Source organism: Heterodontus francisci, chromosome 6, assembly GCF_036365525.1.
Source record: "Heterodontus francisci isolate sHetFra1 chromosome 6, sHetFra1.hap1, whole genome shotgun sequence".
NCBI classification, from domain to species: domain Eukaryota; kingdom Metazoa; phylum Chordata; class Chondrichthyes; order Heterodontiformes; family Heterodontidae; genus Heterodontus; species Heterodontus francisci.
In genome coordinates this window covers 52,976,378-53,003,828 of record NC_090376.1, presented here as the reverse complement: position 1 = coordinate 53,003,828, position 27,451 = coordinate 52,976,378, and the positions used below count along the sequence as shown (strand labels likewise).

At 40.7% G+C, this 27,451-nt stretch overlaps 2 protein-coding genes across 11 annotated transcripts; both read right to left on the bottom strand.

The window, feature by feature from the left end:
* Nucleotides 1-386: 386 nt before the first annotated feature.
* gja3 (gap junction protein, alpha 3) lies at nucleotides 387-18,701 on the bottom strand. 2 transcript variants are annotated; one of them, XM_068033673.1, is made up of 2 exons: nucleotides 18,614-18,701; nucleotides 387-2,901 (listed from the first exon to the last, which is right to left on the bottom strand). In XM_068033673.1, exon 2 carries the CDS (start codon nucleotides 2,882-2,884, stop codon nucleotides 1,709-1,711), a length of 1,176 nt encoding a protein of 391 aa, XP_067889774.1. In that variant the 5' UTR covers nucleotides 2,885-2,901; nucleotides 18,614-18,701; the 3' UTR covers nucleotides 387-1,708. The 2 variants fall into 2 exon arrangements, with proteins under 2 accessions (XP_067889774.1, XP_067889773.1); XM_068033672.1 differs by lacking the exon at nucleotides 18,614-18,701 and adding an exon at nucleotides 6,906-6,971.
* gjb8 (gap junction protein beta 8) lies at nucleotides 4,777-22,291 on the bottom strand. Of its 9 annotated transcripts, none has more exons than XR_010975204.1 (3): nucleotides 22,020-22,194; nucleotides 18,614-20,483; nucleotides 4,777-6,087 (listed from the first exon to the last, which is right to left on the bottom strand). XR_010975204.1 is itself a non-coding variant. In XM_068033677.1 (3 exons), the coding sequence occupies exon 3, from the start codon at nucleotides 20,462-20,464 to the stop codon at nucleotides 19,673-19,675; it is 792 nt and encodes a 263-aa protein (XP_067889778.1). In that variant the 5' UTR covers nucleotides 20,465-20,483; nucleotides 21,135-21,242; nucleotides 22,020-22,194; the 3' UTR covers nucleotides 4,777-19,672. The 9 variants fall into 9 exon arrangements, 8 of the variants coding, with proteins under 8 accessions (XP_067889778.1, XP_067889782.1, XP_067889781.1 ...); XM_068033677.1 differs by adding an exon at nucleotides 21,135-21,242 and having other exon boundaries at nucleotides 4,777-20,483; XM_068033681.1 differs by lacking the exon at nucleotides 22,020-22,194 and adding an exon at nucleotides 22,269-22,291 and having other exon boundaries at nucleotides 4,777-20,483.
* Between the last annotated feature and the right edge of the window lie 5,160 nt (nucleotides 22,292-27,451).

Below are 27,451 nucleotides of genomic sequence, written 5' to 3'. Positions count from 1 at the left end.
GGAAAAAATTAAGGTTTCTGGTTGTAAAATCTGTTTCCATATGCCAATGTGACTTTGAAGCAAAGATGAAACCTAAAATACTTCTAATACATACCATAGTCTCTGCATGTACTTAACTTTATTCCTAAAAATTGTTTATCAACTTTTACTCAAATGCTCATGTCCTAGAAAGATGCTATACAGAGAGCCTTTGCAGCCTTGCTTTGATAGTGATTCTTTGCAAGATTCAACTGAAACTGTCAAGAGCACCCTTTAACACTTTGTTTTCCAGATATTAGCCAAGTTTCTAAATCTTGGAAAACACAGCAAAAATAAGTGCCCAAAGTAACAAAATGTAACTCGCTCTCCCTATAATTTCTCCCCCTCCCTCCCCCCCCCCCCCATAATAAACAGTATCATGCCCTAACTCTGGAATATTAGCAATATTTTTCATCTCTGCATGTAAGGCTTATAGCAATGGTTACAGAACTATTGTTTGGTAGTTCCAAATTTATTGCACTGCTGAAAAGGTAGGGTATGTAAAAATGGTATGTTTTTGAAGAACACCTGGGACCATTTCAATTTTATTGATTGTGTGCTTTTACAATGTTTTGAAGGTAAACTTGACCTAAAAACCTTTTTTAAAAAAGTAAAAACATTACTTTTGTTTAAACGGTTTTCCTGCAAACCATGCTTTTATCTTACTTCTTGGTCATTCTACCCATCTTCTGCTCTAATGCAGTCATATCAAATGTGATAAGAGTCCTAAATTTGTCAAAGTAGTATTGTATCTACTAATACACACAAACAGGCCCTCACACACAAATAAGCTGCAGTGCATACCGCTTTAATTTATAACTGGTTTGAGTTTACTGCCCTGCTTTGATGTTTTTAATACAAGACATTCAAATTCATGTTCTTTCCATGTACCTCGGCCTATAAAACATGTATTCATTCCTTCTATTTTCTTTTGTCACTGTAAGTAGTACAATTTATAGCTTTACAACATTTGGCGGGGCACGTGGAACAGTGGAGATGGATGAAAACCAAGAAGCTAAATATTGCAACCCTGTGGTAGGTGTAAGTTGAGTATGTGTCATGTATGAAGCATTCTGCAATTTGACGTTCAGCTTTAGAGGCTTTACCCGCTGTATTAGTTTAAAGGGAACGAATTACAATCACAGAGTGCATATTTCTAACATAATATGAGCGCATTCAAGGAGTTGAATAAGACATTTAAGGAGTTGTGTTTCTCGAGCTTACTATAGACATTTTATCTTGCCATGAAATAGTGATTAACATATTAAAAAGTACAGTTCTTAAGTCAACATGTGGTAGTGGGTTCGGTAAAATGAGCTCTTAAGAGGTGCAATTAATGATCATGAATAAATTAAAGTATAAACTACCTGAATCAGGCTTCAGTCTAACATGATGCGAAATTTAGGGCATTTTCATTTTGCGATTTTTCGCGGTCTACCGAATTAAGTGTTCTGTAGTTTTTCATTTCTTAAAAATGATGAAATAGGAGCATGTGTAAATGTTAAGGCTAATAGGTGTGTAACTCAATTTTAACAAAATAATCGTCATCTCTGTGAAAGCCACTAAGAATACAACTCGCAGAGCGCATTGCAGTTACGTTTCCCAGCATAGTATGCTTCTCCCACCCACCCGACTTGATATTAAAACCTTGTACTGATTTAAGAGAGGATGAAGGGGGTTGAAGCGGGCGCTAAACCGCCAGATCGTCCGACCGAGCCCTGCCGCTGCTCGCTCTGCTGGCCCTGCTCAGGGGTCGCGTGTCTGCGGCGGGAGGCTCGTGCATCTCGACTGTTGTGGTCAGGTGACCGTTGCCGCGCGCCGCCCCACCCGCAGCCCCGCTGTCCTCATTGGCCGGCGCCGGGAGCGCGTGCTCCTTCTTGCCGTTGGTGGCGCTGGGTGTGAGCTGGCGGGTCTGCTCGGTGGCCATGTTGGCCCAGTTCTGCTCGGCCGCCAGCTTGTTGTTGTACACCACGTAGGGCGACCTGTCCTCGGGCAGCGGCGCCATTTTGAACTCAGAAGGCGGGGCCCCCGGGTAGGGGTGGGGTCCCTCGGCCGTGTCAGGGAAGTAGGGGTAACTGAAGGTGCTCGGGACAGTCCTTGTGACTGGCGTTAGGGGTTCCGACTTCTGCTCGAGGTGTGGGGGCTGTTGGTTGGTTACTCCCTGACGCAGCTTTTTCCAGCCGAGGTGATAGATTTCCAATAGGTTCAAGAAAAGGGACACGCAAGCCACCACAAGCATAAATAGGATGAAGATAGTCTTCTCTGTTGGCCGTGATATGAAGCAGTCCACGGTGTTGGGACATGGCCATCTATCGCACCTATACAGAGGTCTAAGTTCAAAGCCGTACAAGATATACTGACCTACAATAAATCCAATTTCAAACATCGCTTTGAAAATTATATTGAAAACGTAGGTGCGTAGCAGGGCCCCATGAATACGGATTTTACCATGGTCATCCCGAAAAGGAAGCTTCTCCTTTTTGCCGTTTTTAAGCAGTTCTTTGTCTGCTAGGCTCTTGGCTTTTCTAATTTCTTCTTCCCTCTCTTTCCTTTTTTCTTCCATACGCACAATGTGCAGTACATGGCCCAGGTATATCAAGGTGGGCGTTGAGACAAAGATGATCTGGAGCACCCAGAACCGAATGTGGGAGATGGGGAATGCCTTGTCATAGCAGACGTTCTCGCAACCAGGCTGCTGAGTGTTGCAGGTGAAATCGGATTGTTCATCTCCCCAGACCTCCTCAGCCGCAGCCCCTAGAACTAGGATCCGGAAGATGAACAACACAGTCAACCAGACCTTGCCCACCACTGTCGAGTGTTCCTGTGCATTCTCCAAAAGCCTTCCCAGAAAACTCCAGTCACCCATTGTTTCAAGTCTCTACCCTGGAAAAGCAATCCATATAACAAAGAGAGCCATTAGATACTTGGAGAATGGAAAGCCCAAAACCACAATGGAAATGGATATTTGGAGTAGTGGTTCTGAAAATACACCAGCGAAAATAATGGGTTTCCTTATGAAAAAAAAATTCAATAAAGAGCAAACACGTTGATTTGGCCATGGATTGTATTATAAATGTGACGATCTAAGATATAACTTTTTACAAATAATATATTACACATATTCTTTGTCACTTGTCCTTGTATAAGATGTTTATTGTTTTTGACAGTCATTTGATCACCTATTAAAGAAGAATATATATTATTGTATTTAATATCGGAGAATATTAAGAATGGTTAATCTTGTCATGAGTGTATTTAGTCATTGACTATCGGAAACAGTTTGATTGCTTAAAATTTGAAACTAAATCTTTGCATCTGACCACCATTCACAGATTTACTAAACTCCGTGCACGAATCTGAAAGAGTGCCGTAATTCGGCGACAGCCCAAATACCATGCATATTAATAAATAGAAAATGTAGAAACTGAATATACTTATATAATAATTGTAAGTATATAATTAACAGCTAAAACGACATTTTTAATATTTTAAAAGAGGACTAATCAAACGATGATTTTCAGAATTCCATGTGCTGAAGGAATGTTAAAAGCATTTGGAACGTATTTCTTAAATAAAATAATTATTGTAAATTACAGAAATCTTTCTGAAATAGTACCCAATGGAAGAGTGAGCGAAAAAAAGAAACGCTGAATCAGTTAAATTGCCTAAGTCACCATGCCTACACAAGTACAGATTAGTGCAGTTAGACGTTGTTCTTCATCATGTTTACGTTGTCTAAACGATGAGCGGGGTTGCACTGGTCTAAAATTGCATTAGTAAATTGTATATATAAACCAAAAGTCGTAATTCTATCTGCCGTACACTTTCGCTTAGTTAAGGGGCAATAAACTACAAACACGTACCCGAGGAATGCTACTTGTGTTATGCAATGTCTGCATGAGGAATTCGCTAGCTTGAATGACAGGCTGGGGCTCCGGTAAAATGAATAATACATTTGATTCAGTGCTTTCATTTCTTCCGTCTTTTACTTTGAATTTAGTAATATTGAAAGTAATTCACTTATTTAGTTTATTATTTTAGACTGATGCGCCTGCCCTGGAAATTATCATATAGTACAACTAATGAAATAAGTTAAGGCACTTAATAACTCCAATGAAATATTAACATATGTGCCAATTGCTGATTTTGACACTATTCACCACGATGATACTATCACTTTCCAGCTTCTGATCTATAATAACTGCTTACAGAACCATTAACTTACTGTTTATTAACTGATGAATATCGCCCGAGTTTACACAATTAGAAGAAATTTTATGTTATCTGATAGCTCTGTCGCAAAATAATGGACAAGTTCGGTATGTTTAATTTATTCCAATGTTATCATAAAGGTTAATCTCACAATCCACCTATTATCTTACAAATTCGAAACACTGAAACATTTCCTATTATTTCCAGGTTAGCCTCGGCTAGTCACAACCAGTCGTCTTTAACACAAAGGACATTTGCACATCTTGTTAGAATGGGACAGTTAATGTAACTAGTTATTTGAACATATTGACACATACTTTGCTTTAATTATTTAACAATTTTATACGCCCTTAGGGTCATTTCTGAAATAGTTTTTCTTTTGCTTTGAATTCATATTACCACCTAACTTCTTATTTCCTAGACACTTCAATATTACAGATTTGGCTGGTTAATGAATTTAGTCACAGAGAACACTAGTATTTATCTAAAGAGTGCAACAAATAACGGTTAGTTAACTGTTGATGGGTTTAATAACACCAAAAGACATAATTTCAGACTCGTTTATTTGTCGAAGGCATCCATGTATAACAGTTCTGTAGTATACATTACGCGTCAAGTGGCCTTTAAAGCAAGAAGTGTTACACGTGTAACTTTATCCGATTGAATTCAGCCAGCATCACATATTAAATTCAAATGGACAAAGTCCGCACCAATGATTCAGTCTGACAGAATACTGAAGTATATATTATGAAAAATGCCACACGGAATGAAATCACATGTGTCAATATAAACTGTTAGAACTATATAAATGATTACACCAAGTAAATATTATATATTGCTGATAATCAAAATACAGGTGCATCATATTTTGCCTGTGTACATTTCAGACCGTGTAAAATATATCAGTGTCTTCACAAACCTTTAGAAAACAATCATTTAAGCGAGTCTTTGAGATTTCCAGCGCTTTTGGAACAAATAAACTGATTTGAAACCAACCTTGGAATTTACACTGGATTTTGTAGTTTTTAAAATTCCTTCCAAATAGGCCGCCCACAAAAAAAAAAATCGCTGAAAAAAAATTAATTCTGATTTTTAAAAAAATACTGGGCGATTTAGAAAATCACTGGCAACCATTAACTTTAATTTGTTCTTAGTTTCAATCTTAACTAAATGAGTACTTGACTAGTCTAACACCATTAGGTTTAACTAAAATATCCGTAGTCAAACTGAATTATAGCATATAAAAATAGAAATGAAATATTGTTTGTTCAGATTAAAGTAAACTACTTGATAGGCAAGAAGTCCAAATTTTTATGTTGCATGTACATCAGTCGCCAATTTTGAAAAAAATTAATGTTACTTGTTCTAATGAAAATATGAAGTTTAAAATCATGGCAATTCAGCGAGTTGAGATGTTGCTTTCTATAGATGCTTGCATCAACAGAAAACAAATTGCTGAGTAAGGAAAAAATAGCTTATTCAGCTTCGTGTGGAATCAACAGGTGCCCAGTACAAAAGAATATTGATTTTACTCATGTGTAATTATTTCTCCCATTTTTTTATGTTTTTGCTTCAGTCCCATTACACTCATTTCATGGAGACGATCAACAAATTATGCTATTTGCTACGAACAATAAAAAATCATAACACTGTTACCTAAACATAATATTAATGACAACTAACTTACATAGAAAAATCTGATCACAATTTTAATTCGTCAAATTAAAAAGGATAGGAAATTTAAGAAACAGCTGCTAAAAATAGATAATGATATTGCTAAAACTGTAATTTGCTGTAAATTGTCTCCATTTCCAAACCTATGGTAGACGTCAAGGATTGTAGAACAGGATTTTGCTTCTAGAAAAGGAAACCAAATGTAATGAAAATGAATAGCATTTCGGTGACTGACGGTGTAGATATTGTTAAAAGTTTGTTTTGATTCTTTATTTTTATTGATTGTGCCTCCCTTTGTAAATTCTGCAAGAAAACCACCGCTGGTATTCTAAATAAGGGCCAAATTATTTTTTAAAAATATTATCTTGGTTCTAGACGCGCTGTTTTAAAGCTTATTTTGTTTTCCGAAAAGTATATTTGAAATTGATTTGAAACCATTGGAATGAAAATAACATTAAAAAATTGCACAGTAACCAATTTTGCCTCAAAAGTGTTGCAGCTCATTTCAATCACACCAACTACAATCTGAACTATAGGTTTTGAGTTTCAGAATAAAACACACCATGTGGAATCATCGGGAAAATGCCAGATCTGTATAGTCAGCGAAGCAGCTTACAGTCATTTTCACACACCGTTCTTAACCATTGTTTTACACCTAAACATTTATCAATTGTTTAAATGTAATTTTCAGTTAAAATCTTATCAAACTGGACGCTCATGAAGACTCATTTATTATGTAAGAAACTCAAAGGAAATCTTCCTCACCACACCCCCACCCAACCACCACCCCCGCAAAAAAGCAGCTGGATGTGAAAAGACTCCCGTCTCATCAAAATGTTTGGTGATACCAAATTGTATCATACCTCAAGCTGGAGATGACAAAACCAGCTAGCTAGTAAACACATCCGGCTGTCATAGATGCCATATTTTGAGTGCGCTGGGGACATGAAGCAGACTTGTCTAAGTAACCCTCCCCCTCCCCAGCACCGCTGCCAGCTTACCCAACACTTCTGACCGCTGTCAGCCAGCCTATTCAAGCACAATCGCTTTCTTCACACATTGATTTCCAAGCCAGTCTTGCGAGGGGGAAAAAAGTGATTCAGAAGTCCCTTAAACCTGCAGATTGGACCGCGCGGAGTTCCTGCTCACCCCCAGCCATCGCTGCTGTCACATTGTGTGAGAATGCATGGCTGAACCTCGCTTGTCACCAGACGGAGGGCAACGCCACGCCCCTACCACTAACAAAACTCATCACTTTGGAAGAAGATAGAATTATAACCTCTAGAGCTTCCCCTTGTTCAAAACAACCAGGAAAAACGTTACAACCTTTCGTTACAAATATTCCTGTATTTTTTGAGTTTATACAACCATTTTAAGGGAATGCAGTGATTCCGAGTCACTTGCATACTTCCTCCTGTAATTCTGAACTCGGTTGTCTACTTATTAAACTTTCGTCCCAGCCTCATCAGGTTCACAGTAATATGTTTTAAATTTAAAAATATGACATTACTAGTGGAGAGAACAGTTGTCTTTTTGAATTGCATTCAGTTGTATCGTATGTATTTTTTGTAGTTACTCTGAATTTACTTAAACAACCATTCTACCTAGGTGTATACACTGCCGATGGAAAAAAAGATACAAGAAAAGGTTAGTTTTGTTCATAGCCGTTTAATATGGTTTAAGACCATTGAGCCATTATCAAGTCTGCCACTTGCTATAAATATATCAGCCTAAGATTAAACGCCAACTTTGTTGATTTAGTAACTTACTCAAAACTTTCGAAATATGTATAATCAAAAAGATTTAGACAAGTGTCAAAACCGTTTAACACATTGGAGCAGCTGTTCGAAAATTACTTCTCAACATTGTCATATTATGTGTAGTTCTATTTATGATTTGACCATAATACGCTCTACTCCTCTTCATAATTCTATGAATACGGCCATTAGAAATTTATACGGACCATATAATTTGCTCATTTTCTTTTAAACATAGTCCTTATACAAAATCAAGCCTCGTGGATTATAACTTAAACAAGATATATTTCTTTTGTTGGATTTTTGTTGTTAAAAGCTGTCAGAATTGTACTTTCTGCAATATCTTGTGTTTTGCAAGATCTAAAGGATACAATGTACATTTGTCATTTGGACATCGCGATATCAGTGCTTTAGATAACAAACTGTGTTGGTTCAAGGTAATAGCATTTTAGTTCTCAACTCTCATCTAAACTAACTACATCATTTCAAATCAAATTAAAATTTTAGTGCAATTTTTAAGCAAATAAGTAAATCTACATTTGCAAGGTCTGTATTATAACCTAGTTAGATAGAGAAATGAAAATATCTTTAAACACTTTCATTCTTAAAGGAACCTTAATATCCTATCATTTATTTTTACATCCATGTTATTTTACTGATCAATCAAGACCTTGCACCCTATTATACAATACAAATTAGTGTTGCCTAATTCTAGGACAATCACACAGTTCCATCAGGTACTCACCATTATAGCGGTGCTAGCATGCATACTCCAATGCGTGAACAAAAAAATGTAAATAATTAGAATTTAAAAGCAGATTTCCAATTTAGTTCAGTGGCTGGGTCCATTACCTAGTGTGGTACTGAACCATACAGATAAAAGATTTCAGCTTTGATCGCTGGTCTGTGCTGAGTTAACTGATCTTAACTGGTATGGTGGTAGGAAGCTGCAATTGGATCTGATACCACTTCACTAGGGAGGTCAGAAACTGAGTCAGAGATCCTACTCTTGCTCACTATACAGTACCTCCACTGTGATATCCCTTTGCTACCAGCAAAGACTCACTATCCCAGCTCACCAATGAGGAATATTTGTGTAGGGTACCAGAGGACAATGTTATTTTAAAGCATCTTGATGTGAAACGAATGATCTGTTCGGTTTTCTTTCCCAGCTTACACCTGCATTCTTGATTTCATTCACCTTAAAACAGCCACAATTTGCCATCTTTAATGTAGAAAAATTAAGGCACTACTGCCAATGGTGGAGCAAAGAATGGATAGGACATTAGAATCAGAGGAACAAAGCGTGCACATTGGAGAATTTATTGGCCTAAAGAAAGTTAGAGATAGGAAGGGGCAAATGGAGACCATTAAACAAAAAGGATAAATTTTAAATTTGAGTATTGGGGTCCTGCAACCAATGTAGGTAAGTGAAGCCAGGTATACTGGCAAGTGGAACTTAGTGCTAGGTAAGATAAGAGCTGTAGATTTTTGGATGAACTGAAGTTTATGGAGGACAGAAGCCAGACAGGAATCCATTGAGTAGTTGAGTCTGGCACAGTGGTTAGCACCACAGCCTCACAGCTCCAGCAACCTGGGTTTGCTTCTGGGTACTACCTGTGTGGAGTTTGCAAGTTCTCCCTGTGACGGCGTGGGTTTCCACCAGGTGCTCCGGTTTCCTCCCACAGCCAAAGACTTGCAGGTTGATAGGTAAATTGGCCATTGTAAATTGCCCCGAATGTAGGTAGATGGTGGAGAATGGTGGGGATGTGGTAGGGAATATGGGATTAATGTAGGATTAGTATAAATGGGTGGTTGTTGGTCAGCACAGATTTGGTGGGCCAAAGGGCCTGTTTCAGTGCTGTATCTCTAAATAAATAATTTTTTTTTAATGATAAAAGGCATGCATGAGGCTTGTAGGGTGGATTGGCTATAGCTTGAAAGGAGGCTGATGATGTTGCAGAGAAGGAGGAGTTAGTTTTTAGTGATGGAGTGTGTATGGAGTCTGAAGCACAGCTCAGGGTCAAACAGGACATTGAAGTGAAGAACAGTTTTGTTTTGCCAAAGACAACAGCTGAGTAGGTGGATAGAATAGGAGGTATGGGTACATAGCTTGTGGTGGGGCCTGTAAGTTTAGCTAGTTGAATTTATGACTCAACCAAGACTGGATGTCAGACAAGCAGTCTGGCAGCACAGAAATAGTGGCGAGAATGGGAAAAGTAGAGCAATCTGTCATTGGAATACATGTGGAAGCTAACACCATGTCTGTCAGTGATGTTGCCAAGGGGCAGCATGCAGCTGAAGGGAAAGGACCAAGGATATATCCTTAGTGACTCTTCAGGTGATGGTGTAGAGGTAGGAAGAAAAGCCATTGATAAACCTGGTCTGGTAAGGATAGGTAGAAGCAGGAGCAATCTAGGGTAGCTCCATGAAGCTGGACAAAGATTACGTGTTAGAGGATAATCATATGATTGATTATATTAAAGGGTTCAGGGAGGTCATGGAGGATAAGAAGGGATAAATTACTATGCAATGTTGGGCATGATATTGGTTAGGGATGTTTTGGTGCTAAGGGATATGCACAAACCTTGGTGGAGGGGATTAAAACAGAGTTGCCAAAGAAATGAACTGGGATCTGACAGGCAATAACACATGCAAGAACCTTTGAGGGGAATAGGTTAGAGATAGGATGGTAATTCAAGGGATCTAGGGTCTATTTTTACAAATATAAATAAGTGGGTAATGATGGTAGCTTTGAAAGGTCATACAACGGTGTCTGGCAGGATGGAATCACCAGTGTGTGCAGGTGCATGAGAAAGCATCAAGAATAGATCCTTGTAGAATTCTTGAAGAGACTATGTAGGGGTAGGCACATAAGCCATTTATGGAAATACTAGGCTGCATGAGTACAGGATATTACTTGCAATCTTGATCAGAGCAGTCTTAATACTGTTAGACTGTATCCTTCTCCCATTCTGTTTACTATACAGGTAAAATTGACTGTTCCTACTTCACCGGATAGGTAGTGATTATTATTAATTTTAACTGAAAGATTCTGGAGACTACCAATGATTGCAAGTTTCCTAGAATTTGCCTTCAATGATGTAGAGTTGGGCATTTGTGTTTGTGTTTTGAAAGCTAGTTCACAAATTGTGGATCTGCTTTAAGTATCTTCTCACGTTCAGCTTCACTAGTCTTTTACACAAATGGATTTTGCATGCCTCAAAATCAAGTGTTTAACAATATATAACCATATCATGCATCGACTCAAAGCATTATAACAATTGCAAAAGCAAAATACTGTAGATGCTGGAAATCTAAAACACTGAAAATATTGTGTGCCAGGTAGCATCTACAGACCGAGAAAGAGTTAATGCTTCAGGTCATTGAGCTTTCATCAGTATTGGCAAAAGTTAAGCAATGTAATAGGTTTTAAGCAAGTTCAGAGGCAAGGGAATAGATTGTGGCAGGGTTGAAGGTGATTGAAAAAATTGCAAAGACTAAACCAATTATTCACTCATGGGATGTGAGCATCGCCGGCTAGGCCAGAATTTATTATCCACCCCTAATTGCCCTGGAGAAGATGGTGATCTGCCTTCTTGAACCGCTGCAGTCCTTAGCTCTGTGGGTGTACCCACACTCCGTTAGGGAGTTCCAGGATTTTGACCCAGTGACAGTGAAAGAACAGCAGGTGGTGGTGTTCGCATGCAACTGCTACCCTTGTCCTTCTAGGGAAGAAATGTTCTTTTATTTCTTTGTCACATTACCACTCCCTTTTGCTTGCACGATCACCCCCATCAGACCTTCCGTTTTGTTCTTTTCCCACCTATTTCCCACATTTTCTGTTTTTATTGTAACAATAAAACAGCTTTACAATGAACGGGATACTGCAATCTTCCATGTTCCTTCTCATACACTTCTGTCATCTTCTAAAAAGAGGCTGAACAACATTTCAGTCACAAATTACTTTCTATGACCATGGTGCACTATCCTTCCTTGATATCTGCCAATCTTTAACAGTTAGTTAACCACAGCAATCTGCTCCAATGCGTTTGATGTCCAGTGCAGTGGAACTGCCCTTGTTTGGTTCCACTTATCAAAGCAGAGTACCTCCAGCAATTGCTTCCCTTCCCTGTTATTTCTGGAGTCACCAAGAATTTATCCTTGCTCCTTTCTCATCTAAAGAGATGGGGAGGGGAAAGGAGAGGGTGGGCAGCTTCCAGTCATACAGCACAGAAATAGGCTCTTCAGCCCATCGTGTCTGTACCGGCCATCAAGCATCAACCTATTCTAATTCCATTTTCTAGGACTTGGCCCCTAGCCTTGTATGCTATGGCATTTCAAGTGCTCATCTAAATACTTCTTAAATGTTGTGATGGTTCCTGCCTCTACCACTTCTTCAGGCAGTGCATTCCAGATTCCAACAACCCTCTAGATGAAAGTTTTTTTGCTCAAATCCCCTCTAAACCTCCTGCCCTTTACATTAAATCTATGCCCCCTGGTTATTGAACCCTCTGCTAAGGGAAAAAGTGTCTTCCTAGTTAATCTATCAATGCCCCTCAATTTTGTATAACTCAATCATGTTCCCCCCCCCCCCCCACAGCCTTCTCTGCTCCCAGGAAAACAACCCTAGCCTTGTGTCAGTCTCTCTTTATAGCTGAAATGCTCCAGCACAGACAACATCCTGGTGAATCTCCTCTGCACCCTATCCAGCGCAATCACGTCCTTCCTATAGTGTGGTGCCCAGAACTGCTCACAGTACTCCAGCTATGGCCTAACTAGAGTTTGATACAGCTCTATCATAACCTCCCTGCTCTTATGTTCTATGCCTGGGCTAATAAAGGCAAATATCCCATATGCCTTCCTAACCACCTTATCTACTTTTGCTGCTGCCTTCAGTGATCTATGGACAAGTACACCAAGGTCCCTCTGATCTTCTGTACTTCCTCGGATCCTACCATCCATTTTATATTCCCTTGCCTTGTAAGTCCTCCCAAAATGCATCACCTCACACTTCACAGGATTAAGTTCCATTTGCCACTGCTCTGCCCATCTATATCATCCTGCAATTTAAGGCTTTCCTCCTCACTATTTACGACATGACCAACTTTCACGTCATCCGCAAACTTACTGACCGTACCTCCTATACTCACATTTAAATCATCACTACAAACAGCAAGGGTCCCAGCACCAATCCCTGCAGTACACCACTGGTCACAGGCTTCCACTCACAAACAACCCTCAACCTCTGCCTCCTGCCACTAAGCCAATTTTGGATCCAATTTGCCCTGGATCCCATGGGCTCTTACCTTAAGAAATCACCCATGCAGGACCTGATCAAAAGCCTTACTGAAGTCCATGTAGACTACATCAATTGCTTTACCCTCATCTAAACATCTAGTCACATCCTTGAAAAATTCAATCAAGATAGTTCAACACCATCTGCCCTTGCAAAGCTATGCTGACTATCCCTGATTAATCCCTGCCTCTCCAAGTGGAGATTAATCCTGTCCCTCAGAACTTTTTCCAATAGTTTCCCAACCACTGATGTTAGACTCACTGGCCTGTATTTACCTGGTTTATCCTTGCTACCCTTGAATAATGGTAGCACATTCGCTGTCCTCCAGTGTCTCCCCTGTGGTCAGAGAGGATTTGAAAATTTGTGGCAGAACCCCTGCAATCTCCTCCCTTGCCTCACATAACAGCCAGGGATACATCTCATCTGGACCTGGGGATTTATCCACCTTTAAGCTCACTAAAACAGCTAATACTTCCTCCCTTTCAATACTAATGTTCAAGTATATCTCAATCCCCCTCCCTGATCTCTACACGTACATCATCCTTCTCCATAGTGAAGGCAGATGAAAAGTAATCATTTAAAACCTCACCTATACCCTCTGGCTCCACACACATTGCCACTTTGGTCCCTAATGGGCCCTACTCTTTCCCTGCTTATCCTCTTGCCCTTAATATACTTAAAAAATGCCTTCGGATTTTCCTTCATCTTGCCCACCAGTGTTTTTTCATGCCCCCTCTTTGCTCTAATTACTTTTTTTTTATTAAAGTACCCCTTACACTTTCTATACTCCTCTAGGGCCTCTGCTGTTTTCAGCACTCAATCTGCCATAAGCCTCCTTTTTTTTTCCCCTGATGCAATCCTCTATATCCCTAGACATCCAGGGTTCCCTGGACTTGTTGGTCCTACCCTTCACCTTAACGGGTAGATGTTGGCTCTGAACTCTATTTCCTCTTTGAATGACTCCCACTGGTCTGATGTAGACTTTCCTACAAGTAGCTGCTCCCAGTCCACTTTGGCCAGATCCTGTTTTATCATAGTGAAATCGACCTTCCCCCATTTCCAGCCCATCTTTGTCCTTTCCCATAACTACCTTAAATCGTACAGTTATGGTCACTATCCCTGAAATGCTCCCCCACTGACACTTCCACCACTTGTCCAGCTTCATTCCCTAGGATTAGCTCCAGTACTACCCCTTCTCTTGTAGGACTTTCTATGTGCTGACACAAAAAGCTCTCCTGTATGCATTTTAAGAATTCTGCCCCCTCTAAGCCTTTTGCACAAAGACTATCCCAGTTGATATTAAGGAAGTTGAAATCCCCTATTGACACCTGAGATTTGCCTACATATCTGCTCCTTTATCTCTCCCTGACTTCAGATGTCTGTAGTACACTCCCAGCCAAATGATTGCCCCCTTTTTGTTTTTAAGTTCTACCCATGTGGCCACATTTGAATAACCTTCCAAGATATCATCCCTACTTACTGCAGTAATTGACTTTGATCAACAATGAAACACCACCCCCTCTTTCATCCCCTCCCCCATCATGCCTAAAGATTCTATACCCTGGAATATTGGGCTGCCAGTCCTGTGCCTCCCTCAACCATGTCTGTCATAGCAATATCATAATCCCATGTGCTAATCAATGCCCTCAATTCATTTTCCTTACTAGCAAGACTCCTTGCATTTTTCACTTGTGCCTTAACAGGTTGATATTTGCTCTTCCTTCCAGACTGACTGGTTCTCTTCTATATTTGACTGTGCATCACCCCCTACCATACCTCCACTCTGTATCCCACCCCCCAAACAGCACTGGCAAACCTCCCAGCAAGGATGTTGGTCCTGTTCCGGTGCAACCCAACCAACTTGTACTGGTCCTACCTTGGCCAGAAACAGTCCTAGTGATCCAGAAAACTAAAGCCCTTCCTCCTGCATTATCTCCTCAGCCACATATTCATCTGTTCTATCCTTCTATTCCTTTACTCACTCACACGTGGCACCAGGAGTAATCTAGAGATTACAACCTTTGAGGTACTGCTTTTTAATCTGCTACCTAGCTCCCTAAATTCTTGTTGCAGGACCTCATGCCTCTTTCTACTTATGTAGTTGGTACCAGCGTGTACCATGACCTCTGACTGCTCACCCTCCCCCTTCAGAATGTCCTGTAGCTGCTCTGACATCCTTGACCCCAGCACCAGGGAGGCAACATATCGTGGAATCATGTTTGCAGCCACAAAAACACTTATCTGTAACCTGATAGAATCCCCTTTAGCTCTCCCACTCCTTTCCCTCCTCTGCACCTGAGCCAACAATACCCAGTTCTACCTTTCCCACCACTCCACTGCTTTTGTTTTATCAATTTGTCCAACATAAATATTAGGAAGAAGCAACAGGCTGCAGTCCTTGCCATATTTCTGCTCCCTTGGCCGAGATTCAGTTCTTCTCCCCAAACACTGCTTCAGATTGAACCAGGGAATTTGTAACCTTACCATCCTATTGGACGGAGAGTTAGGATCATGCTGGTGCCTTTCAAATATTTTTTCCCTTGGTGTATGGGGTATATTCCATTGATAGCATTTTGAGCACTACCTTTAACAGCTTCCATAAGCTCAGGCTTTGTCAATTAACAGCACTGCAGTTAATGCCATTTAGGTTTGGTCAGGGCCTGGATGTGTTCATCTTCAATAGATTTTCTCATAAGGGCAGATAGACCCTCTTGGAAACCAAGGGTAGGAGAAAGATGATACTGGCAACCATGTTCTATTAAAAGTTAACTATCTGAAAGATAGTTAAACATCTACATTCAAGTATTGACAGTTCTGAGTGGAGGTGGGGTCTTTCACATGACATTTAAAGCATGGGCCCATGACATTGTTTTGAACAGCAGGAGAGTTGCCCCTCATGTCCTGGTCAATATTTATTGAACATTAAAAGAATCAAATCACTCACTGGTATTTCAGACATTGCTGTGTTTTGCTGTAGGATAGGGACTACACTTCCAAAAAAAAAAAAAATAAAGTACATCATTCCCTATAAAGTACTTTGGGATGTCTTGAGTTTGTGAAAAATCACTCCATAAATGCATTTTCTTTCTTTACATATATGCCCTTTATTCAATGGGGTCCTACAATAATGCAAATTTGGCAGTGTCAGATAGTAGTTTGACATTAGTTAAGTGCAGAAATTAAAGACCACCTCAGGAAAAAAAAAAAGAAAGATTTTTCCTTAAATTCTTTGCAATTCTTTTAAGAAAGGTATGGTTGAAACCAAGTTACTCATGTGAGCAACTGAATATGGCAATTCCTGAACAGCCCATCCATTAGCAGCTAGAATACAAAACAAGCTTCATATCATACAATACAGACTGGTTAAGATTCAGTCTTTCCCCAGGAAAGAACCAATTTGACTACTGAACCAGCTTGCCCACCGAAATTAATTTGAGCAGTTTATACCCATGGGACACATCAGTCAGATCTCAAATGCCTCCATTAGATAGACTTGGCTTACACCATAAATGGGAGATGAGAATGAAGGGTCTACAAAAGATAACATATGACCCATTAGAAATATGCTAAATATTTAAATACTACACTGCTCCTGTCATCCAATAAAAAAACATTCCTACGTACTCCCATGCAATAAAATGTTAAGTACCCAGCATGCTAACAGCATTATAAATTGAGCTCTATCCTGACAGCACCCACAACACTAAAAGTGCAGCCTTAACAGTAATAGTCAAAACTGCTAGCTCAGTCACCCTAAATATATAATTTTAAAAGAATCACTTCTGGAAGGAGTTGAAATGTAGCATGCTCATATTTCCCAGGAGAACAGCAGTTTACCAGCACAAATCTTGTAATAGTTGTTACAAGGGCCAGCACTGGTTCAATAAAGTTGGTCGAGTAGTAACTGGCCATGTTTAACTATTTTTTTTTTTTTTCTTTTTCACAAAATTGCAATTTCAAGGTGTTTATAATCTTACTTAACCTCATCCCACCCCACTCTTAAAAACAGGAACTGCATCCTACTTTCATCTCAAAAAAAAGAGAGATTTGGTTACATGCCAGATTCAAGAAATATAGAATCCAGGAGCCAAATGCAGAACTTTCTGTAGTTTAGGACTTTGTAGGTGGGGCAAGGGCAGCAGCCTTGATGCAAAGCCAACTTTTTTTTTTAAATATAGAAGAGTCTATGTGGATTTTAAAAACTGGTAAAAAGATGTTGTGCAATCAGGCCAGCTATGAAAAGAACAGACATTGACCAACTAGTGTACCAGAACAGTCTATTTTGTGTTCCACCCCACCAAAAAAAAAGCATATAGTCTGTATTGTGAAGCTTTCCCTTTGGGTCTACGTTTACCTGGAGAGTCAGATAATGAAATAAAGTTCACATCAGTCTACACAAGGCCGACAACTAATGCAGATGAAATGTTACCTGCCACTTAAATGCAAAGAAATCAAGATAACCCAGTTATTTCCACTAACCTTTAATAGTGCTAGTATTGCCAAGTCCCCCCCTAGCAACAGTACCATTGACCATAGGCTTAATGGGACTTGCCACATAGATCAGAGGCTAGGTATTCTATTAAATAACCTACCTAGTTATCTTAAAGCCTCTTCAGAGGCCTAATGAATCTTGAAGGCCATGGATATGCTGACTGTCTCCTGGATGACATTGCAGCTACAGTCAGTTTGATCAACCTTTGATAAGTGACTCACACATACCAACTAAAAGATGCAATACTTTTGGCAGCATCTTTCCAGAGATGACAAGAGCAGCAATTTCACAGAAACTAGTCAACTACAAAATCTTACCATCCTGATCTGTCTATGCATCACTATTAGGTCAAAATTGAGAGAGAATTTTGGCTACAAGGAAAAATTGAATAGACTGAGCTGGTTTTCTTTGGGGGAAAAAAAAAAGCTGAGGGGAGATTTATTGATGTACAAAACGAGCAGCCAAAGACCATAGTTCTGTTAGCAGATGTCAATAACCAGGGGCACAGATTTGAAGTAATTGGTGGAATGATGAGTTGGAGCAATTTTTCACTAGTAGAGAAGATCTTGAACTCATTGCCTGAATGGGTGGTAGATGCAGAAACCCTTAAATTACATATTTAAAAACACCTAGATATGCATCTGAGGTGCCATAACCTACAAGCTGCAGCCCAGGAGCTGGACAATGGGATTAGACTAGACAGCTCCAGGCCAGCTCAGAGACCATGGGGCAAATGGACTCTTCTGTGCTGCAAGTGTATTATGTAGAACTGAAACTATTCCCTCTAGTAAGAGTCCAGAGGAAGGGGTTACCACTTTAGGGTTAGCCTGGTCAGGGGTCAAGGTCAGGAAGCAATTTTGTGGAAATCCAGAATCTTCTCCCACCAAACCACCCCCAAAAACTGAAACCATGTCAATTGAAAATGTCAAAATGGAATTGAAATTTCTTCAGCAAGGTGTTAAAGCAGATAGAAGATGCAGATCAGCCATGATTTAATTAGATACTGGAACAGGCTGGTGAGGCTGAATAGCCTATGGTCTGTTTCATTATAGCTTACCATCTTTCAGGACACTCAATGTGACCTTGTTCAGATCAATATGCCTGTGGCTAAATAATTACTAGACTAGATGCTTTATGTTTGAAAGCATTTAGAACACTTACTTCCTTGGATTAAGCTTCATTTCCAGCACGGAGGAAGTTACACCATGGAGTGGAAAGTCTTCGAGCAAAGTCTGGCTGAAGAAATCACTTGATTAGGCGATGGATTTTTAATCCCACTAACTGCAAATTGGCGACACAAGTGAAATAAAAGCATGTAAAAAGGTAACTGAATTTTACCAACAAGGTCAACCAGATCGTTGACAATATGGCAGCACCTATGACTATTAAACAAAAAAAAAGTTAGTGTAATAGAAAGCAGCTGTCGAAAGTACGCTGCTCAAGTTAGGAGTGGTGAGGCGGGGACAGGTGCAGGAAAACCATCGCTTTACCGGCAGCACAAAGTTGTGGGTTCAATCTTGAACTGAATACAAAAAAAAAAGACCGACACTCCAGTGTAGTGAGAAACTAGATATCCGTCACGTTTGGTAAAAATGGTCAATGTAGTACGTTAAACAATTTTATTGCTTATTTATATAAAAACAGAAAAAAATGCGAATTCGTAGGAGCGCGCGCCACCCAGCGGTCACGGGCAAAAATCCGGCGCTGCAAAAAGTTTATAGTAGTGACAGAGGAGAGTGTTTGATGTAATGTTTTACTGTACAATACACACTATTCATTAACCCAATGATAAACGCCAATAAACTACTTAACGTGGTTTTAGAGATGGATTGGTTCTAGTCAATCCACTGGCAGTCAACCACACGAGACAAGAGGGGCGAGGAAAATCCATTAGAATTGCTGCCAGTTTCACTTTCCACCTCTGAACGTGTATTTAAATACTTCGAATATCGCTAGAATGCAGCACCTTAAAAAGTGAGTGAATACAACATTGGTAAATGGTCAAGTTAGTGCAAGTTGTGCGCTTGGAGCAACTTCCAGGTATTTAAAAAGTCAGGTGTCGGCTGAAAGTTAAACTAGGAACATAATAGGAGGGGCAATATTAAACTTGAAAAGTAGTGATTTTCCCAGGTTCGAAATGCTTTCCTACATTCACGTTGTTACAATCTATTTGACACGAGTTAACATTGAGTAAGGCGAGTTTAGACAACGCAGAGTTACTCAAGACGTTTTGTTCAGCTCCAAGGCCACTTTATGGTGTTTGGCATCAATGGACAAAAGTTCATTCATCTGATTTTGTTCATTCTCTCTACTCCTGGAGAGTTGGTTGGGATGGTGCCTCCCTCGGGATTGCCTCATGCAAGCCTTCACAATTAAATAAAACAATTCGGCCACATTCAACAGCACGCAGACTCCAGAAACTACGGTCATGAAAATAGTGAACACCGTCTTCTCGGTGGGTCTAGAAATAAAGCAGTCCACGGTATTGGGGCATGGCGAGGCACTGCACTTCACTAAACGGACCATCTGAAAGCCGCCGTACAGGAAATACAATATATAGGTGAAAACCGTTTCAAAGATGATTCGGAAGAAGATGCTGATGACGTAAGTCCACCAAAAAGCACCGACGATCCGCATTTTCTGTTTCCTCAAGGCATCGATTTCCTCCCTCTTCAATAAACCCTGCCGTTTCTCCAAGGATTTCTTCTCTTCGTGTTGTTTGTATGCAACGTGCAGAGACACCAAGAGGGCAGGCGTGGAAATGAAGATGAGCTGTAGACACCAAAGCCTGATGTGAGACATTGGGAAGAATTGGTCGTAGCACACGTTCTTACAACCAGGCTGCAGAGTGTTACAGACAAAGTCTGACTGCTCATCGCCCCAAACACTTTCCGCCGCCACCACAAGAATCATGATTCTGAAAACGAAGATCACAGAGAGCCAGATTTTCCCGATGCTGGTGGAGTGTCGGTTGACGCCTCCCAGGATAAGGTGCAGTTGTCCCCAGTTCATCTTCCGACTTCAGTCAGACCTGAGAAGAAAAACCAAGTTGAAGGAGAATTAATCACGATAGAGACACGTTAGGAATATCCTACTTTTTCAGTACAATGCTGTTACAGCATTAAATCCTTGTATAATGTCTTGCAAATAAAATTTCCCTCACTACTTTAAGCGAGTCACCAGCAGCGTTCGTCCTTTACCTGTATAAATGGGTGGTTGATGGTCGGCACAGACTCGGTGGGCCGAAGGGCCTGTTTCAGTGCTGTATCGCTAAACTAAACTGCTCAGAGCCCGGCCTAACTGGCGGTGGAAATCCTAATTCTGCCTTCAGTGTGGTTTGGAAGGAAGTGAAATAATCTGGTGGTTTAAGATTATAGGCGGCCTTTAGCTTTTAAGTGGAAGCTATCTGCGAATCTCTTGCCAAAGATGGAAATTCGCAAAGAAAAAAAAAACTTTGAACACAATCCAAATTGTAAACAAAATCTGTAGACAAGTTCAGCCGTTCGTAGATTTTATAGGTAGTTTGGTAGGGACACCTTGTCCCTACCCAAAAAAACATTCAAGGAGAGTTGGTTAATGAGCAGGTTGAGCGGTACAGAGTACATAAACCACGTGAGATTCCCCGCTCCCAGCCTTTAGTTATTTGCTACATTTGGTTGGAAATAAGTTAACATTTACTGACCACAGCTGTTTCAATTTAATCGTCTTCAACGGCAAGAGTTTGAAACATGGATAATACACATACAATCAGTTCAGGTCAAAGTCTGCGAGTTTCCAAGTTTAGAAAGACCTATTGTTCAAAGAAACAAACAGACCAGCTATTTGCACAATAGTCCCAAACCCCTAGTAGTATCAACATTGATTAGGAACCCAAATCTTCCAGCCATTAAAACTAGTCAGATTTCCTTTTTAAAAAAAACTTTGATATGCTTATTCGTGTTTGTTAGTTACCCACGTTTTTAGAAAACCCAGCGTTTAATTCTCCCATTTATAAGTAATCCTAATGAGTTTAGAATCATTAACTAACATTTACAAGTGAATGGGTCAATTTTCAGTAGTTACAGGACAATTAGAAATAACCACAGCATTGAGACGCCTTCCCCTAGTGTATGCCCGGTATCAATAGTCCTCTGTACAACCAAAAGTGAGGAAGAAACTTAAATCAAGATTTGTGGTGTTTAAAATAAACCTTCGATTAGTCATCCAATTTGGAAATTTGTTTCGAAAGCTGAAAAAAAAAGCAATACCAGGAATTAGCGCTAACCACTATCCCAAAAGTTACAAAACTCAGTTAGTCCCCGTCCTTCTAAACAAAGCTTTGATTTTCAAAATTCAACAAGTCATATGATTCAACACATCAGATGCCGAGAAGCTTTTCATTTTTAAAATAAAAATTAAATTCAAGAAACGAATGTGAATGTTAAATCACAAATCAAAATGACTTCTGGCAGACTTTTTCAGCCACTTGAAGGTTTTTTTAAAAAAGGTACCATTGTAACTAAATTCCAGGTCACCACAACATACAAGAACGTAGCTCACCCGAAGATCTTACTTCAAATACACTTACTACTCAACTTTTGCAGAGGAACGTCTCACCGGTTTCCTATGGAAAGATAAGCGCCCAATTACCGAATCCTTGGAGTAAAACTTTTAAGTAACTTCGATATCTGCTTACATGCGTTTTGTTCGCTCCCTTTCCTCCACCGGTGAGCAGCCCTGTAATCTTACTGCTTTTTGCAACAACTCACCTAAATGACGCAACGGTACCAGAGAGAGAGAGTACAAGGACTTTTATAGGGCGGGCTGGTACACTTACCACACATTGCAAGGAATCTGCTGATCGAGGAAACTGGAGGCTGCATCAGTGAAAACGCCATCTGATCAGGCCTATTTTGACCAATAGGGGTGTCCCAGGGTCACCAAAGTGAAACATAAAATTAATATGGCAAGTGCAAGTGTAGGGCACCTTTAAGGTAATTAACAACCGGTCAAGATCAACATGCCTAATTAAAGCAGCAGAAAAGCAAATCAACAATCAAATTATAAGAACAAAGAACAGAACAGCACAGGAACAGGCCATTCGGCCCTCCAAGCCTGCGCCGATCTTGATGCCTGCCTAAACTAAAACATTCTGCACTTCCGGCGTCCGTATCCCTCTATTCCCATCCTATTCATGTATTTGTCAAGATGCCTCTTAAAAGTCTCTATGGTACCTGCTTCCACCACCTCCCCCGGCAACAAGTTCCAGGCACTCACCACCCTCTGTGTAAAGAACTTGCCTCGCACATCCCCTCTAAACTTTGCCTCTCTCACCTTAAACCTGTGTCCCCTAGTAACTGACTCTTCCACCCTGGGAAAAAGCTTCTGACTATCCACTCTGTTCATGCCGCTTATAACTTTGTAAACCTCTATCATGTTGCCCCTCCACCTCCGTCGTTCCAGTGAAAACAATCTGAGTTTATCCAACCTCTCCTCATAGCTAATGCCCTCCAGACCAGGCAACATCCTGGTAAACCTCTTCTGTACCCTCTCCAAAGCCTCCACGTCCTTCTGGTAGTGTGGTGACCAGAATTGCACGCAATATTCTAAGTGTGGCCTAACTGAAGTTCTGTACAGCTGTGGTAGTGTGGCGACCAGAATTGCACACAATATTCTAAGTGTGGCCTAACTGAAGTTCTGCACAGCCCTAAACTTCTTTGGACCTCCATAGTTGCTAGCCTTTCACAATTAAAAAATAGCTTGATCTATTTTTTTTTTTGGTCCAAAATAGATGATCTCAGACTGACCTGCATTGAAATCTATCTTCCACAACTGTGTCCATCAGCTACATGATATGGGCCAGGACACTTCCTGAGACAATCATAGTTTAAAAAAAGCTTTAGCGACTCTGAATATTAAATGCAATTGAAAGACAGGGCAGGAACTTAGCTGTGTGAAATCAGGAAAATCCTGTCAAATTCCATTTCAAATTTATACTTCTCTGTTTTTTGAAATAAAGAGAGAATCTTTTTAGTTTTGTTTGAAATCAGATTTGCTGATCACAGAAATCACATTTTGATACTACTTTCCTATATTTGGCACATGCTTAAAACACAATTTTCTTTTCCTTATTCTTTAACAGAAATGTTGCAAGATAAAGGAGTGGCTTCCTATAGATACTGTTTGTCTTAAGTCAAATCATGAATACCAAACCTTGGAGTCTGGTTTGGACTGATAGCTTACCAGTTGAGCATTGCTGCATGGTTCCTCAAGGCTGCATTAGTGGAACAACCTTGTCAGTTGCTTCATCAATGACTTTCCTCCATCATAAGGCCAGGAATAGGACTGTTCATTGATAGTTCTATGGTGTTCAACTCCATTCACACTCATCTCATACTGCAGCAGCGCACGGCAACCTACAGCAGGACTTGGACAACATCGAGACTTGGGCTGACAAATGTCAGGCAATAGTTGTACCACAAAGTACCAGGCAATGATAATATCCAAGAAGAAAAAGCCTAGCCATCTGTCCCTTACTTTTAATAGAAACATCATTTCCAAATCTGTCACCAACACCATCTCGGAACCTGTAATTTGACCAGAAGCTTAACTTGACCAACCATATGAACACTACAAGAGCAGGGCAATGACTGAATACTCCTTGATGAGTGGCTCCCATTCCAGCACTTCAAAGCCTGTCCACCACCTCCAAAGTTCAAGTCAGGTGTATGATGGAATCCTCACCACTTGCCTGGTGCCACATGCTAGTGAGCGCAGATATAGAAAGATAAATCTGATGAATATGTGACTGGAGAGATGGTGCAGGAGGAATGGCTTTAGATTCCTAAGGCATTGGAACCACTTCTGGGGGAGGTAAGACCTGTACAGGCTGGATGGCTGGCACTTCAACAGGACCAGGACAAATATCTTCGCAGGGGATTTTGCTCATGCTGTTAGGGAGGGTTTAAACTAATTTGGCAGGAGGATGGGAACCTGAGAGTAGATTCAAAAGAGAGAGAAGAAAAGTTGGAAATGAAAGGCAGAAATTAGAAAGCGGTTTGGAAGCAAAGGCCTGCTACCCGACCCGAACCCGATGACATGTGTTGGGTTCGGGTCGGGTTGGGTCGGGTTGCACTTCCGGGTCCGGCATTCAGGCTCAGGTCGGGTCAGGCTGGACACACTCTATCACTGGTACATGGCTCCACTGTTAATGTAATTTTTTGACTGGAAAGGTGGGTTTTTTACAGTTATTTTAAGCTTGTGTAGATCAGCAACAAAGTGAAAAATGGAAGGTAAGTTAATTGATAGTCGAGTTGGGACGGGTCGGGTACGGGAAAAAATGGAAGGACGCAGGCCGGGTCGGTCTCAGGTCGGATGTGGTTCTGTTGCGCTTGGGTCGGGGGTTTTTTTGCAGCCTGAGCAGGCCTTTATGTGGAAGGCAGAGTAAACAAAGGCTATAAAATAGATAACAAGGGAGTTTGACAGTGTTAAATGGTATATACATCAACACAAGAAGTCTTGGGATTAAGACAGATGAGTTGAGAGCACACACAGATTGACATATAGGAGTATGATATTATAGCTAGTACCTAGAGATGGCTGAAAGAAGGACAGGAATGGCAGCTCGGCATTCCTGGTTAAGTGTTTTCAGATGAGATAGAGAGGAGGATAAAAAGGGGGTCACAATGTTGATTAAAGAAATAATTATAGCTATGAGGAGGGATTATCGGGTAGAAGGATGATCAAATGAGACCATATGGACTGAACTGAAGAACAAAAAAGAGGCATTCACACTACTAGGAGTGTACGATAGACCCCCAAACAGTCAGCGAGAGAAGAGCAAATATGTAGGCGAATATCTGAGAAGTGCAAAAGCAAGAGGGCAGAAAAAGTGTGGGGTTTCAACTACCCTAATATTAACTGGGATAGAATTAGTGTGAAAGGCACAGAGGGAGCAGAATTCTTAAAACGCATTCAGGAGAACTTTTTTAGCCAGTATGTAGCAAACCCAACAAGAGAGGGGGCAGTTCGGGACTTCGTTTTAGGAATGAAGCTGGGCAGGTGGAAGGGGTATCAGCTGCGGAGCATTTTGATGGAAGTGATCATAATTCTGTTATATTTTGGATAATTATGGAAAAGGACAAAGATAGACCAGGAATAAAAGTTTTCAATTGGGGAAAAGCTAATTTTACTAAAGTGAGATGTGATTTAGCTAAAGTGGACTGGAAACAACTACTTGAAGGTAAATCAGTGTCAGATCAGTGGGAGGCAGGAAGAGATAGTGAGGGTTCAGAACAAGTATGTTCCCTTGAAGAAAAAGGGTGGGACTTACAAATCCAGAGCCCCCTGGATGTCAAGGGGCTTAGAGGAGAGGATAAAGGGAAAAAAGGGAAGCTTATAATAGCTACCAAGGGCTCAATACTGCAGAGAACCTAGAGGAGTATAGAAAGTGGAAGGGTGAAATTAAAAATGAAATTAGGAAAGCGAAGTGAGGGCATGAAAAAAATATTGGCAAGGAAAACACAAAGTCTTTTACAAATATATAAAGAGTAGAAGATACCTAAAGAAAGAGTAGGGCCTATTAGGGACCATAGGGGTAACCTGTGTGTGGAGGTGAAAGAGGTGGGTATGGTTCTTAATGAATACTTTACGTCTATTTTCACAAAAGAGAGGGACATTATAGACTTTGCAATCAGGGAGGAGAGGTGCGAAATTTTATATGAAATTAACATAGTGAGAGAGGAAGTATTAAGGGATTTAACATCTTTGAAAGTGCCCAGAAGAAATGTATCCTAGGCTGTTAAGGAATCAACAGGGAAGCAAAGTGTGGTGCCAGAGGACTGAACGATAGCTAACGTTGTATCATTGTTCAAATGGGACAAAGGGATAGACCGAGTAATTACAGGCTAGTCAGCCTAACCTTAGTGGTGGGAAAGTTTTTGGAAAAATTTCTGAGGGACAGGATAAATCTTCATTTAGAAAGACACAGATTAATCAAAGACAGCATGGATCTGTTAAGGGAAGGTCGTGTCTGGCTAACATGATTGAATTTTTTAAGGAGGTAACAAGGAGGGTTGATGACGGTAGTGCTTTGATGTAGTCTATATGGATTTTAGCAAGGCCATTGATAATGTCCCACATGGCAGACTGGTCACAAAAGTAAAAGCCCATAGGATCCAAGGCAAAAGGTCATTCAGCTCCTGACCTCATTACAGCCTTGGTTCAAACATGGACAAAAAGGCTTGAACTCAAGAGGTGAGTTGAGAGTGACTGCCCTTCACATCAAGGCAGCATTTGACTGAGCATGGCATCAAGGAGCCCGAGCAAAACTGAGGTCAATGGGAATCAGGGAGAAATCAGGGCGGCACAGTGGCGCAGTGGTTAGCACCGCAGCCTCACAGCTCCAGTGACCCGGGTTCAATTCTGGGTACTGCCTGTGTGGAGTTTGCAAGTTCTCCCTGTGTCTGCGTGGGTTTCCTCCGGGTGCTCTGGTTTCCTCCCACATGCCAAAGACTTGCAGGTTGATAGGTTAATTGGCCATTATAAAATTGCCCCTAGTATAGGTAGGTGGTAGGGAAATATAGGGACAGGTGGGGATGTGGTAGGAATATGGGATTAGTGTAGGATTAGTATAAATGGGTGTTTGATGGTTGGCACAGACTCGGTGGGCCGAAGGGCCTGTTTCAGTGCTGTATCTCTAAACTAAAACCCTCCGCTGGCTGGAGTCATACCTAGCGCAAAGGAAGATGGTTGTGGTTTTATTTATTTATTTTTTATTTAGAGATACAGCACTGAAACAGGCCCTTTGGCCCACCAAGTCTGTGCCGACCAACAACCACCCATTTATACTAACCCTACAGTAATCCCATATTCCCTACCACCTACCTACACTAGGGGCAATTTACAATGGCCAATTTACCTATCAACCTGCAAGTCTTTGGCAGTGGGAGGAAACTGGAGCACCCGGCGAAAACCCACGCGGTCACAGGGTCATCTGAGCTCCAGGACATCACTGCAGGA

Coding starts and splice junctions, on each gene's coding strand:
- gja3 (XM_068033673.1), bottom strand. CDS start 2,884: ATGGGTGACTGGAGTTTTCTGGGAAGGCTTTTGGAGAATGCACAGGAA.
- gjb8 (XM_068033681.1), bottom strand. CDS start 20,464: ATGAACTGGGGACAACTGCACCTTATCCTGGGAGGCGTCAACCGACAC.